The sequence below is a fragment of the Puma concolor genome, chromosome E4, assembly GCF_028749965.1.
Source record: "Puma concolor isolate L17-30 chromosome E4, mPumCon1.1.hap2, whole genome shotgun sequence".
NCBI classification, from domain to species: domain Eukaryota; kingdom Metazoa; phylum Chordata; class Mammalia; order Carnivora; family Felidae; genus Puma; species Puma concolor.
Genome location: NC_141683.1, coordinates 28,376,429 through 28,390,821, shown reverse-complemented (window position 1 = coordinate 28,390,821; position 14,393 = coordinate 28,376,429). Strand labels below are relative to the sequence as shown.

The following is a 14,393-nucleotide window of genomic DNA, read 5'->3' as shown; positions in this document are numbered from 1 at the left end:
TCAGGCGCCCCCAGTTATTTTCTTAATACAGCATTGGGAGGTTGCTGGAGTGAAGAACATGAACTTAAAAAAAAAAAAAAACCTTTTAATAAAAATTATAAAATTACTTTCTGAGGCTTAAAACAATTTATATGGCCACCAACATATATGCCAATTCGTATATATGCCAATTCATTCTACTCTCTGTAGCTGGATATTGTTTTTTTTTTAATCTCTGGTGCTATGGTAGGCAAAAAATTGTATTTATTGTTTTAATTCTTACTTTATTACTAAGACTCTATTAGTAATTATGTCACATTTCCCCCCTTATATTTAGTAGTCAATTGTACCTCCCCCTCTGTAAACTGAACACTCAAGTCTTTAGTGTTCCTCCCATGCATTTTTACTGGGCTCTTTACATACAAATAAATTTAACCCTTTGCTGTGGTTGTAGCAAATCTATTTTCCTAATTTGTCTCATAATGTTGCGCATTTTCATTTAGTCAAATACACTACCTTTTCCTTTGTGGTTTCTTGTATTGCTTTTGCCTACAAAGTCTTCCTCTCCTGGAAGAACTCCAGTGTTCTAATGTCTTCGGACCCTAACTTGGGGACCACTACTTTAACAATCTAACTAATGTGAAAAGAGCTAGTCAAAGGATTGACTGGAAGAAAGCCTGTTTGTTCTTTGCCAATGAATGGGGGTGGGAGGGACTTGTTAGATTTTTATCTTTCCAACGAGGAAGATATGTCTAAAACACCTGACAGGGAGTGCCTGGCTGGTGCCTGGCTGCTCTTGGTTTTGGCTCAGGTCATGGTCTCACAGTCTGTGAAGTTGAGCCCCATGTCAGGCTCTGTGCTGACAGCACAGAGCCTGCTTGGGATTCTCTCTCCCTCTCTGCCCCTACTCAGTTCACGCTCTCTCTCAAAATCAATACATAATCAATCAGTCAATCAATAAAACACCTGACAGAAACAGTGTGAAAAAGCACATTAGTAAAACTGAGGCATCTTGACAATGCCATGGTCATTATTTGTGGGGGGAGGGATTAGGAGTTGTGTGTGTGTTGTGGTGTGATGTTAGAGGAATACAGCAGACAGACTGCAAGCTTGCTAAAATAACACGGTTCAGAGACTACATTGCCATACGTATTGATCTTTAGCTCAGAAAAGGAGACTGTGACAAATTAGGAATTGCAATTTCCATTATATCTTCTGTGAGAAAGTAATGGCTAAGAGGTAAATAACTAAAAGAGAATCCTCACACATGATTTGGCAAGCTATTTTTATGTAGCTGTAAATTTAATTTCCTTATGCTGTATGCAGAAGAGTTATCCTGGTAGCTGGTTTAGCAACCTCTATGAATAGAGATGGGCAGAAGACATGATAGGCAGGAACAATTTACTTCCTAAGGCGCTCATAAGGAGATGCTAAAATAAGAAGAGGGGCTTGTGGGTGGCTCAGTCAGTTAAGCATCCGAGTCTTGAGTTCGGCTCAGGTCATGGTCTCACAGTTTCTGGGATCAAGCCCTGAGTCGGGCTCTGAGCTGACAGTGCAGAGCCTGCTCGGGATTCTCTCTCTTCCTCTCTCTCTGCCCCTCCCCACCCGTGTGTGTGTGTGTGTGTGTGTGTGTGCGCGCGCGCGCGCACTCTTAAAAATAAATTAAAAAAAAAAAAAAAGAATCTACTTGGAGTGCCTGGATGGCTCAGTTGGTTAAGCGGCCAACTCTTGGTTTCGGCTCAGGTCATGATCTCACGGTTCATGAGTCTGAGCCCTGATAGGGCTCTACACTGACAGCACGGAGCCTGCTTGGGATTCTCTCTCTCCTGTCTCTCTGCCTCTCTTCGTTCTTGCTATCAAACTAAATAAATAAACATTAAAAAAAAAAAAGGGAATTAGAAATAGCTTCAGAATTTCTTTTCTGGAACTTCTGAAAAATAACCTCAAAATTATAAGGGCATGTAGAATCCTAATCTTTCAAGATCAGGGCAATAAGCAAGTTCTCTAAGCAGGCGGGCACCTTCTCCTGCCAGTACAGAGAAATGCAGAAAATCTATCTCCAAAAAGTCTTCTGGTTTGCTGGTTCACACAAATTTTCATTGGCTTTAGTTCAATTTAACAAGCAGCTAGGAAGTGCTATTGAGTACTCTCTGGGACACTGGCTCTGCAAAAAAGAAATGTTATCTTCTGTATTGGAAAGAACCTCAGTGGTTTGAATTTAACTCCCCTGATATACAGAAGAAATGGTAATCCAGAGAAGTTAAAGGACTTGTCCAGATTCAAAAAGCAAGTTACTAGAGTAATAGCATTGGGAGTCGAAATCAAAGGAAGCAAAGTGTCTTTTCTTCTGTACCAGATGATTTCCACTATATACTGGCTCACATAATATTGAAAGAATATCTATTTTTTATTATTTTTTAAATAACAAAGGTAACCGCACATTTATGGTAATAACACAGAAGTATATAAATAAAGCAACGGTAAAAATATTCCCCTGAAATCCCATCTTGTTAAAGGTGTTTATCCTTGCATACATATCCTTTGTTTATAGTCATGAAAACATATACGTATATAGTACATATATCGGAGTTTTTGCCTTTTTTTTCCCCAATGAAAAGTACCCCCAACTTAGTATATACCCAGTTAGTCTGTCCAGCTACACACGTCTGACTCAATGCTTTTAATAGTTTCATAATATTCTATGCTTCAGTTGTACTATAATTCAGTCAACCATTCATTCTTCTTCAGATGGAATTCAGGTTGTTTCCCTTTTTTCCTGGAAATATTTCTTTTTTTTTTTAATTTTTAAAAAATGTTTTATTTATTTTTGAGAGAGAGAGAGAGAGAGGAGAGAGAGAGAGAGAGAGAGAGAGAGAGAGAGAGAGAGAGAGAGAGAGAGAGAAAGAAACAGAATGTGAGCTGGGGAGGGGCAGAGAGAGGGGGACACAGAATCCAAAGCAGGCTGCAGGCTCCGAGATGTCAGCACAGAGCCTGATGCGGAGTTTTAACTCACAAGCAGGGAGATCATGATCTCAACAGAAGTTGGATGCACCAGAAGCTGGATGCTTAACCAACTGAGCCACCCAGACGTCCCATCCTGGAAATATTTCTATAGTACAGATTCCCAGATGGGACATAAAGAGTATTCACTTTAAAAAAAAAAAAAAAGTTTATTTTGAGAGAGAGAGAGAGAGAGAGAGAGAAAGAGAGAGAGAAAGAGAGAGAGGGGAAGGGAGGGACAGAGAATCCCAAGCTGTGGGGGAAATAGGTTCTACTCACATAAATGGGTCAGAAAAAAGCTTAGGGTGGAAAGTTACCACCACAGGGTGAAAGTGCCTAAGGTTAGCTAGCAAGATACTGTAATGGGATCAGGAGCAGCTTGTTATATCACCTGCAGGAAATTACTTTCCATCTAGTGCCAATGTACCTTGCTAACAAACTCCACTTGCTCCCCCAGACCCTTTGCTTCTTACACACACAAGTTAATGATTACTATCTGATTGTTTTCTTCATGTTCACCACGTGCAAGATCTTGAGCGCTCAATAAATACGGAGATGAAAGCCCTGTTAGGGGCTCTTGTCTCCTCCCGGGCAATAGCCTCTTTTGTATTCAATTCTGCATCCGCTCTCTTGCTGGAAAAGAGAGAACTCCAGACTCACAGTTTGCAACACCAAGCAGGCTCTGCGCTCTCAGTGCAGCCCCATGTAGGGCTCAATCCCACAAACTTTGAGATCATGACCTGAGCCAAAATTAAGAGTCAGATACTCCACTGACTGAGCCACTCAGGCGCCCGGAAATATTTTTAGTATCTTCCACTTCAATAAATATCTTATTCTAAGGGGCGCCTGGGTGGCTCAGTCAGTTAAGTGTTGACTTCAGCTCAGGTCATGATTTCATGGTTCATGAGTTCGAGCCCTGAATGGGGCTCTCTGCTGTCAGCACACAGCCCGCTTTGGATCTTCTGTGCCCTTCTTTCTCTGCCCCTTCCCTGCTTGCACTCTCTGTCTCTCTCAAAAATAAACAAACAAACTTAAAAAATAACTTGTTCTAACCTTCATTTCTAGACCTGGTAATGAACTATATTTTCAAATGTTCATTGTTCACTTGTATTTCAGCTTCAGTGGGCTACTATAAGTCTTTCATGCCAATTTTCTATTGTGTTGTTTTTTTTTTTTCTTGTTGATTTATATGGTTCCTGGGGTGTTTTTCTTGGTTTATTTATTTATTTTTTTTGAGGATAGTTCACACACAATGCTACATGAGTTTCAGGTGCAGAAATAGTGATTTGACAACTCTATACATTATGCTGCACTCACCACAAGCGTGGCTACCATCTGGGTATGGACTTTTTAGTTTTGTAAGATGAAAAGAGTTCTAGAGATTGGTTGTAGAACAATGTGAAAAAAATATATATATACATTAAACGTTTATTTATTTTTGAGAGGGGGCAGGGGCAGAGAGAGAGGGAGAGAATCCCAAGCAGGTTCCACACATCAGCAAAGAGCCCGATGCAAGGCTCAAACCCATAAACTGTGAGATCATGACCCGAACCAAAATCAAGAGTTGGACACCTAACCGACTGAGCCCCCCAGGCATCAATGAACTGTACACTTAAAAATGGTTAAGACGGTAAATTTTACCACAACTAAAACTAGAAAAAAAAAAAAGGCTCCCACCCAAAAGTTATACAAATATTTTCCTCTAACGTCTAATATTACCATGGTTTTTCATGCTTAGTCCTTCAATCTGTCTTGTTGATTAGTATGTATCCCTGTATATAGTATGAGATACAGACCACATGTTGTCATCCTGCAGGAATTAGTAGAACAGTATCATTTACTACTTCTTCTCTGAGTCCCCTTAAAAAAAGAAAAAAAAACAAAACCCCAAACAAAGCAACATCTCTGGGTGGTAGGATTATGGATGATTTTTATTTATTTTTTGCTTCTCTGTGTTTCTAAAATTTCTATGTTGACATATGGTACTTATGCCATCAAAAATATAGGGGACGTTGAAACATTATTACAAGATGTTAACGAACTTGGATTTAAATTAAAAGCATATATATAGGAGACAAATCATCATTCTACTTAAAGCAATCAGTGAACAGCTTAATTATAATTTAATACGTTGGCAGGCCTGAGTCCACAGTCAGGGGAAAAACAGAAAGCAACAAAAACAAAATGCCACCCCATATATCATTTATAACCTACGACAGCAAAATAGGGAGGACAGGAAACAGAAGTAAGGTAATATCTGAGTCTTACCACCTGTCGGCTAAAATGTCAGGCATCTTACATACACTATCCTGTTTAATCTCCGTAACAACACAGTGAGATAAGATGCTCGGACCCTCACTTTAGAGGCAGAAGCACAGGCTCAGATAAACTGATACCTTACCCAAGGCCATACAGCCTGTCATTGGTGGGGCTGAGATCTGCACCTAAGCCTCCTTGCTAAAACAACAGCTAATGTGCACAGCACTTGTTATGTGCCAAGAACTCTTTTAACCCTTTTACATACATTACCTCATTTACTCTTCAGAACAACCTCTGAGGCGGGAGCTGTGATGATGCCCACTTTACAGAGGAGGCAACTGACGCACAGGGAGGTTAAGTTTCTTGCCAAAGTTAATACACCTAGTAAGTGGTAAGCTGGGATCTGCACCCACACCGGCTCCGGAGTGCAGGCTCCAGGTTCTTAAGTACTACATGTCACTCCTGAATTTTATACTATGCTGCTGCCTTTCCTTCCTCTTTTCATCCAGAATGAGAAAACTACTACTTGGTATTTGAAATAATTTCTAATTCACAAGACTCCAAACATCCTGAAATAATAACTTGCATAATATTTTACAATTTAGAAGGTGCTTTTACACACTCTATACCATTTAATCCTCCAAATAGTTACGGGAAATAGATAGGGAAGGTATCCTTGGTTTATAGTAGAGCTCAGGGTGGCAAAGTGACTTGTCCAAGGTGACACCCTTTCTAAAAAGTTAAAAACAGGTCTAAAACAGGTCTTTGTATTTCTTACAGAATGTTCTTTTCAACTACATCATGCCACCTGGCAAGGGGTAGCTGAAAAATATCCCTCCTTCTGCCAAGATGCCGGCTTACCTAGACGAGCCCTCGTCCTGGGTCCCTGCATCTGACTTCGCAGTTCAGGTCTCAGATGAAACTTCTTTGCTTCATCAACTAGATCCCTGCACTGTAAACTACAGCGGATGAAAGGCTGAAATACAGCAGGCAGTAAAGTGAGCCACAGGGGTCACGTCTTTAATATTACGAGTATAAATGGCACACATAAGAATTCACTTCTTGATATCGAAAACCAGTTTATAAAGCCCTGTGGTTCCAAGAGGGCTGCTGGTAATAACTACGTTGCTGGTTTCCAGAAATGATTAAAAAAAATTTTTTTAATAGACAATATATTATTACATGGTTCAAAAATCAAATGACATAAAAAGATATACTGAGAAGTATTCCCTATCTACCTCGGCACTAGGCAGTAACTATTTTAATTAGTTTGTCTGTACATCCTTCCAGTGATTACACAAACACAAGTATGTAATAGCTAACAAAAATTTTAAGGGAAAACCAAAAGGCTACTGTTAATTCCTGGGATGACAGGGAGAAGTAAATCTTGCCTGCAATAATTTCCCAAATGTTCACAACACTGTCACGATGCCTAGGTCTCCCCTGATGGAGCTCTGTACTGGGCAGCTCTCCTTCGTAACCTAATTCACTCCACATCCTTCTTCACTCTACTCTCTGGCTTGGAAGACTGGCCTACGTGAACTACGTCGTAGGGTCCCCACGCCCTCTGACTTCTGGCTCGGCTCAGCCAGTGAGGAGCCCTAGAGGAGCTCAGAGGGAGAAGGGGAGTGAGGCCAGGTTCCCCCACTCCAGGATGAGTGGTGAATATAGGATTTCAGTCTCCTGAGTCTGACTCGAGAGTCTGGGCTGTGAACCACAATATAAGGAAACAGACACAACGGCAATATGAATTGTTAGAAAGAAATTACAAATATGAGAAAGTGAGTTTGACATGTGACACTAATCAGCCTGCAACTTTTCTAATGTGAACTGGAAAACTGTGTTTGTAGTTAACTCTCAAAGAGGTCTGAGGCTGGGCCAGAGGAAGGAATGCATTCACTGACCTGGGCTTTACCTATGTGCTAAACAGCAGTGTTCGCCCAAAGTACAGTCCAGGTAAACAGGTGATACATACGGTAAAAACCGTGAAAACATACCACACACAAAGAGCTTGTGTTGGAGAAACACTTTTATAAATAAACACCGTAAAAAACAAACAAGTAAGTAAATAAAAATAAATAAACACACACAGTATAACCTAAATTCATATAAGAATGCATCAAATTACTTTGGTGTTGGGTTTCACAAGAGGTCAAAAATAAAGACATTTGATAAGCAAAGCATCTTTTTCAGGGCAATTTGGAACAATTTATGTTTGATGGAGAAGGGGACATTTGTCATCTGATGTTGCTTACGTGAAACACAGGGGCATAGCAAACAAAAAGACAAGAAAACAGAAAATTAAACCATAGATTTCCATTTCCAGAAGGATAACTTGCCAACCAATTATCTGGAGACCACCTAGCACCATCCTCTCTGGCACTCCTAGAGACGCTAACCAGGAGACTCTGTGCCTACAGTGAATAACCAATTTGAAGTACATAATACTAAGCTGCAAGAGATACTCATGGTTTTCAATCCCGTGTGTTTTGCCTGACTTACCTCAGCATCTATGACGTCTGTGATGTACCTGGGGGTCAGCAGGGGCATCCGGACGTACTGTAGCAGGTCAGGTAAGGATTCTTCTCGCTCCTTTTTGGCGTGCTTCACCCAGTTGATGACAGCTTCAAAGACTGGCTCCTCAGAATCCACCTATAAACGTGTAATTACACATCATGGAACTAACTCTGCCTTTCCAATGTTCTCACAATTTCAAAAAGTAACCATGCTTACTTTCTCCTTCCTGCTCCCCATCCCCTACCACCATTATTTCCTCTCTTCCAGAAACAGCTAAGCTCTTGGAAAAACAATCCTTTTCAGACACGACTCATTAAGACCAGCAAAAGAACTGCAGTCAAACTGGGTAAAAAAAAAAAAAAAAAAATCAGATAGTGCCTAATAAACCATCAGTTACAAGTGGGCTTTTACTTCAGAATTGTTTCCATTCCTGAATTTTTTTTTTTTTAATTTGAGAGAGAGAGAGAGAGAGAGAGAGAAAGAGAGAAGGGCAGAGAGAGAGAATCTTAAGCAGGCTCCATGCTCAGTGTGGAGCCCAACACAGGACTCAATCTCATGACCCTGGGATCATGACCTGAGCTGACATCCAAGAGCTGGACACTCAACTGACTGAGCCACCTACATGGCCCTCTTCTGGTCATTTTTGAAAATTTGCAGGGGGAGGAGGAATCTGTTGCCCTATTCAAAATTTGCTATATATTTTTTAAAATACGCTCTACGCTCAACGTGGGGCTTGAACTCCCAACCCTGAGAGAGTTGCATGCTCTACTGACTGAACCACCCAGGCACCCCCAAAATTTCCTCTTAAAACAACTCGTGTTTATAAGTGTTGTCTAACGACCTCCAGGATTGCTCCCCAACACCTCCACCCAAGCCTGTGAAGCAGAAACTTCTCTTATCTCATTATGCTATAATGCTGCAGTTTCCAAAGAATTGTCAATTAGCATCTGAACAAATACTATTTATATATATATAAATATAATTATATGTATATATGTATAAGTATATATAGAAATATATAATATATAATATAAATATTATTTATCAGGCACAATGCTTTGAGATGATATATGCAATTAATCATTTGGGGAACTTAGGTCTAAGCTTACATGTAACAAATTGCATAAGGCACAGCCTAAAAAACCTACATTGTATCCCTGCAAGAGCACTACATCTACCAACACCTAAGACCTCCCGAAGACAGACACCTACATATAGGTCCTGTGCCTCTTCCACCAGCGCCTAGAACGCATCTGTTCTGAGACCTTTCAGAATGTGACAGTGCCCAGACAGAGACACCATTCTGTGAACTTTTCCCAAGAACTGAAAATGCAGACGTTTCAGAAGGTTCATTCATTGGATGTACCAAAAACCTACTACGCGCCAGGCCCAGTGCTGGAAGCTGGTTATACACTGGTAACAAATGAGACATGAACCTTGCTTTTAAGTGGGGAGATAACAGGTAAGTTGGAAAAACGAACAATGCCACTTTGTCATTCTGTACTATGTAGGAAAAGTACAGGGGCTATGAGACAGAATAACACGAGATTTCCTAATTTAGGTTGATGGGTCAGAAAAGGCCTCCCTGCAGAAGAAATAGATTTCAGTATGATGGGTGAGTAGCAATTAGCCACGAAGAGTTAAGAGAGTGCTCCAAGGCAAGCAGGAGAGCACATGCTGAAACCCTAAAGCTGTACTGTCCAATATGGTAGCCACCAGCTACGTATGGAGATTTAGAATTACATTAATTAAAATTAAGTTAAGGGGTGCCTGGGTGGCTCAGTTGGTTGAGTGTTCAACTGTTGATTTCAGTTCAGGTCATGATCCCAGGGTCGTGGGATGGAGCCCAGTGTTGGGCTCCGTGCCCTTCTGCTCCACTCCCCTGCTTGCTCTGTTAAAAAAAAAAAAAATTAAGTGGGGCGCCTGGGTAGCTCAGTCAGTTAAGCGTCTGACTTCAGCTCAGCTCATGATCTCACAGCTTGTGAGTTCAAGTCCTGCATCGGGCTCTGTGCCGACAGCTCGGAGCCTGGAGCCCGCTTCGGATTCTGTGTCTCCCTCTCTCTCTTCCTCCCCTGCTCATATTCTGTCTCTCTCTCAAAAATTAAATAAACGTTAAAAAAATTTAAGTTAAATTAAAAACTCAGCTGCTCAGTCACACCAGCCACATTAGAAGTGCTCAACAGCCATGTGTGCCTAGCAAACTGGACAACACAATCTTAGAGCAAAAAAGAACACAGTCTGAGAAATGATACAAGGCTGGTGTAGTAGAAGGAATGAGGCAGGGGAAGAATGGTAAAAGATCAAACTGGAGAGGTAAGCAAGGGCCAGCTCAGAGAGAGCGTTAGAAGACTGGAATTTACTCTAACAGCAATGGGAACCCATGAAAAGGTTTCAAGCAAGCTTGGGATATGATCATATCAATGTTCTGTAAAGATCACCCTGACTAGCATGGGTAGAACAGATTAGAAGGGCCAAGAGCTGGGACACCAGCTAGCACATTAGGCAAATGGTGATGGGTACTTAAGCCATAGCAGTGGTGACTGAAATTTATGCACCAAATTTATGGGAGGTGAAACTAACCCAGCCTGCTGATGGATTAGAGGCAGGGAAGTACGCAGAAGGGTGCCCACAATTAAAAAAAAAAAAAAAAAAAAAAAGACAAGCTAACAGTTGTAAACAGCTCCATGCTAGGCTCTAACACATTCTAGGTTTAAATTAGATACATCAGTTTATAATGGGGTTTTTCAATCATGAGCAGCGACCCTTGATCTTACTGAACAGAGAATAAACTAGACTTGCAGAGAAACAGATAAACTGGGAGGAAAAAACCTTCACATTAATGTTTCACTATGGAGAAAAATTTCCCCATAATAAATTTTCAGAGAACTATTTTATGTATCAGGCACTGATATTCTTTTTTTTTTTTTTTTTTTTTTTAACGTTTATTTATTTTTGAGACACAGAGAGACACAGCACGAACGGGGGAGGGTCAGAGAGAGAGGGAGACACAGAATCTGAAACAGGCTCCAGGCTCTGAGCTGTCAGCACAGAGCCCGATGCGGGGCTCGAACTCACAGACCATGAGATCGTGACCTGAGCCGGAAGTCGGACACGTAACCGTAACCGACTGAGCCACCCAGGCGCCCCAAGGCACTGATATTCTTATTTAATGATCAGAATGACCTCATGCACTAAGTAGGACTATTATCTACAGAAGAGGAAACTGAAGATTAGTGGTTAGGTTAACACATGCCACACAGCCAAAATAAACCCCACCCTGATTCTAAAGCCTATGTTGTTTTAACCAGTACAACATACTGCTTCTGTGTTAAGTAGTATCGTTTTATATAATTAAGAAGTATTAGCTGGGGAGTTAGACATCTGGTTCCTCTTTCTGGCTGGAATACAGAAGAGAAACAATGTGCCACTTGCTGTCTTTCCAGAAAAAAAAGACAGTCTTTACAGACACTGAGGGAAGAGTTCTCAAACTCTTTTCATCTGAGTTTCTGAATAAAAAAGTTTTTTGCTCTCCCTATTCCATTTAGTTTTATTCCAAAGTATATATAGTTCTATGACTACATATGACTTCTGTAACTGCTCGCTGATTTGGTCAATTAGAAACTAACTAGGCAACCAGCTCACAGTTTCATGGAACAGAACAGAATCTGGAGCCAGACTGCTCAGATATGAGACCTGGCTCTGCCACTTATTAGCTCCAGTATGACACTTACCCTCGAAGCATCAGTTTCTTTCTCTGAAAAATGGGGACAATTTTGACAACTACATAAGATAAAATATACCAAGAATGGTGCCATTAAAATGAAAAGTCCAGAGTATAGTAATTTTTTATCTGTTGTGTTCACAATTGGATTGCTGGCACCCAGAACCGTTCTGGGCACAAAGTGCCCAATAAATATTTAATAAAGGAAACCAATAGTAAATGCTGAGTAAGTTTTAGCAATTTTGTTATGTGCAGTGAACTTTAAGTCTATATTGTTCACGCTATTTACTGCATTTCCTAATGCATGGTTAAATCAAGAAAAATCAAGATATTCTAGCAAATTACCAACTTCCCAAGTCTGAAGAATGTGCCATTTGTCTACACCTGGCATTTCAGTGCATGGACACAATGTTCTACCACAGCAAGAGTGAGAACAAAACTTTAGCAAATATTTGTCTCAGTAACACTTGTAACACCAGCTTCTCTGGGCTAATAAGTCAAACTGGAAAAATGATTCCTCTTTATTTTGGAAACAATGTCACCAATGTACTTTAATAAATTTTCCCTCAGAACTCCGTAGGGGAAGGCAAAAAGAAAAAGTTGGCCAAAATATGATAAATATTCTTAAGATCTTATTATATTACATGAAAATTCTAGTTTTAACAAAATAAATCAGAGAGTTATCATTTGGTTTATGAAAGTAAACTATAGGATTTCTTTAGCAAATTTCTTCTACATCATTTACTTTTTAAATTTTTATTTATTTATTTTAATGTTTATTTAGTTTTTTTTTTTTTTTTTTTTTTTTAAACATTTATTTATTTTTGAGACAGAGAGAGACAGAGCATGAACGGGGGAGGGTCAGAGAGAGAGGGAGACACAGAATCTGAAGCAGGCTCCAGGCTCTGAGCCGTCAGCCCAGAGCCCGACGCGAGTCTTGAACTCACGGACTGCGAGATCGTGACCTGAGTTGAAGTCAGACGCTTAACTGACTGAGCCACCCAGGCGTCCCAATGTTTATTTAGTTTAGAGAGAGAGAGAGACACACACACACACACACACACAGAGTATGAGCAGGGGAGAGGCAGAGAGAGAGAGAGGCAGACACAGAATCTGAAGCAGGCTCCAGGCTCTGAGCTGTCAGCACAAGCTCGCCGCGGGGCTCAAACTCACAAACTGTGAGATCATGACCTAAGCCCAAGTCAGATGCTTAACCACCTGAGCCACCTAGGCACCCCCAGCTTCTATAGCATTTAGAATATTAATCAGATTTTGATTCCTTCCCAATATATCTCTTGTTTAAATTGAGGTGCCACTAACTTCCGGGAATCCACTAATTCAAAATTTATCTGAGCAGAGTGGGAGGAAAACAAATGAACTCTTAGCCTTCCTAGAGAAGTGAATTTCTCCTGACGAGGGGAAACAACTGTCACTCTGATTGTTAGCCTAACTACAGACCTCTGTGCAATAAAAACTCTGCTGGCTACTGGCACTATGACTTAGCATCAGGATTACCTAAGATCCTTCTTGCTGGGCCAGGTGACTGAACCCTTGCCTGTGCCCAGGTGGCTTCCCCTCTGCTGGGTGAAACACAACTCCTTCAAGACGCAGTTCATATGTTCCTTCTCCCCACTCCCTCATTATCCCCCCCCCCCCCCCACCCATTAGGCACTTATGATCTGCCTCCTGTTTACGGTCTCCAACCTTTTTTTCACTTCTTTTTGATCCACTTCCTTTTTGGTCTAATTTAAATGTAAAAGGTTTATTCTTCTTTCTTCTAATTTCTTCACCAAAGTGAATAACCTCATTATTCTCACTATATTCTATTAAGTTTTGTCTTTCTCTGTCTCTACCACTATGTTGTGAATTACTGAAAACAAGGACTGTATCTTACTCTTGGAGCCATAGCACCTGGCACAGATAGTTTATTCAGAATATCTACTGCTGTAGAGTAGATATTCTCTGTAAATGTTTGTAAAATGAGTGAGTGAGTAATACAGAAGTGCTCTATAGAAATCTCTTTACTTCAAATTTCTGCTTATTCCACACCACTGTCTCTTCAATAGTGACTCTTAACCATTGGGATTGTATATTGAGGGAGGTGGCTAACTCCTTCCCAAAACTCCCTCCCATAAATTTGGCATAAAATTTCAGGGGTATTTAATGAAACCTTTGGAGCCAATATTGACACTTGATTAAGATGCCCTGCTACAGAAACACAGTAAATCCACCTTGCTTTTTCCTAGTTTTGTGTTTGTTTTCTTTTAGTAGGTTCCACACCCAACCCAGAGCCCAACACGGGGCTTTAACTCACGACTTGAGATCAAGACCTGAGCTGAGATCAAGAGTCAGACGTTCAACCAACTGAGTCACCCGAGTGCCCCCCCCTTTCCCAAGTTTTGTAATGTTCCAGTCTTGAAGAAACCCCAATACCAAGCCAAATTTGTACCTGAATTTCATCGCACTTGATTAGCTTTTCCACTTCTCCTTGACTTAGAAGAATGAATTCTTCATGCTGTACCACTTCCGGAAAATGCTTCTGACTAAAAACCTCAGCTGCTTGCATCAGGTCAACACAATTGTGAGTTTCAGCAAAATCCCTGATACCCAGGCAATTAGAGGGGTCCAACTGACTTTCTAAGAACTCACAGCAGGCTTGCTTCACACCTAGGACAAACACAGACAATGAACACTTCAGGGTACTTGACCAGGTGTGAACTGGTTGGTCTACATTCTTGGAAGGAGACATCTTCTCTACAAGGTAACAGAGGAATCCTGGCTCAACACGGGTAAGGATCAAATTAGAAATTTTATGCTTAAGGAATTCAAATCCAATTTCTGTCTTATGTGTCGTGCGACCTTCAAGCAAGGTCTTGTGTGTCTCTGTTTCAGCTTTAAAAATAAGTATAGCAAGACA

General features: G+C 40.7%; 1 protein-coding gene across 2 annotated transcripts in view; it reads right to left on the bottom strand.

Annotated features, from left to right (window-relative positions):
- The window catches only part of KLHL12 (kelch like family member 12), a 34,542-nt gene that overhangs the window by 10,503 nt on the left and 9,646 nt on the right, over nucleotides 1-14,393 (bottom strand). For both annotated transcript variants that reach the window (XM_025921118.2, XM_086694485.1), the window contains exons 4-6: nucleotides 13,926-14,143; nucleotides 7,741-7,890; nucleotides 6,100-6,214 (exon numbers count right to left, since the gene is read on the bottom strand). In XM_025921118.2, the coding sequence (XP_025776903.1) occupies nucleotides 6,100-6,214; nucleotides 7,741-7,890; nucleotides 13,926-14,143 (483 nt within the window). The remainder of the gene's footprint in view (nucleotides 1-6,099; nucleotides 6,215-7,740; nucleotides 7,891-13,925; nucleotides 14,144-14,393) is intronic.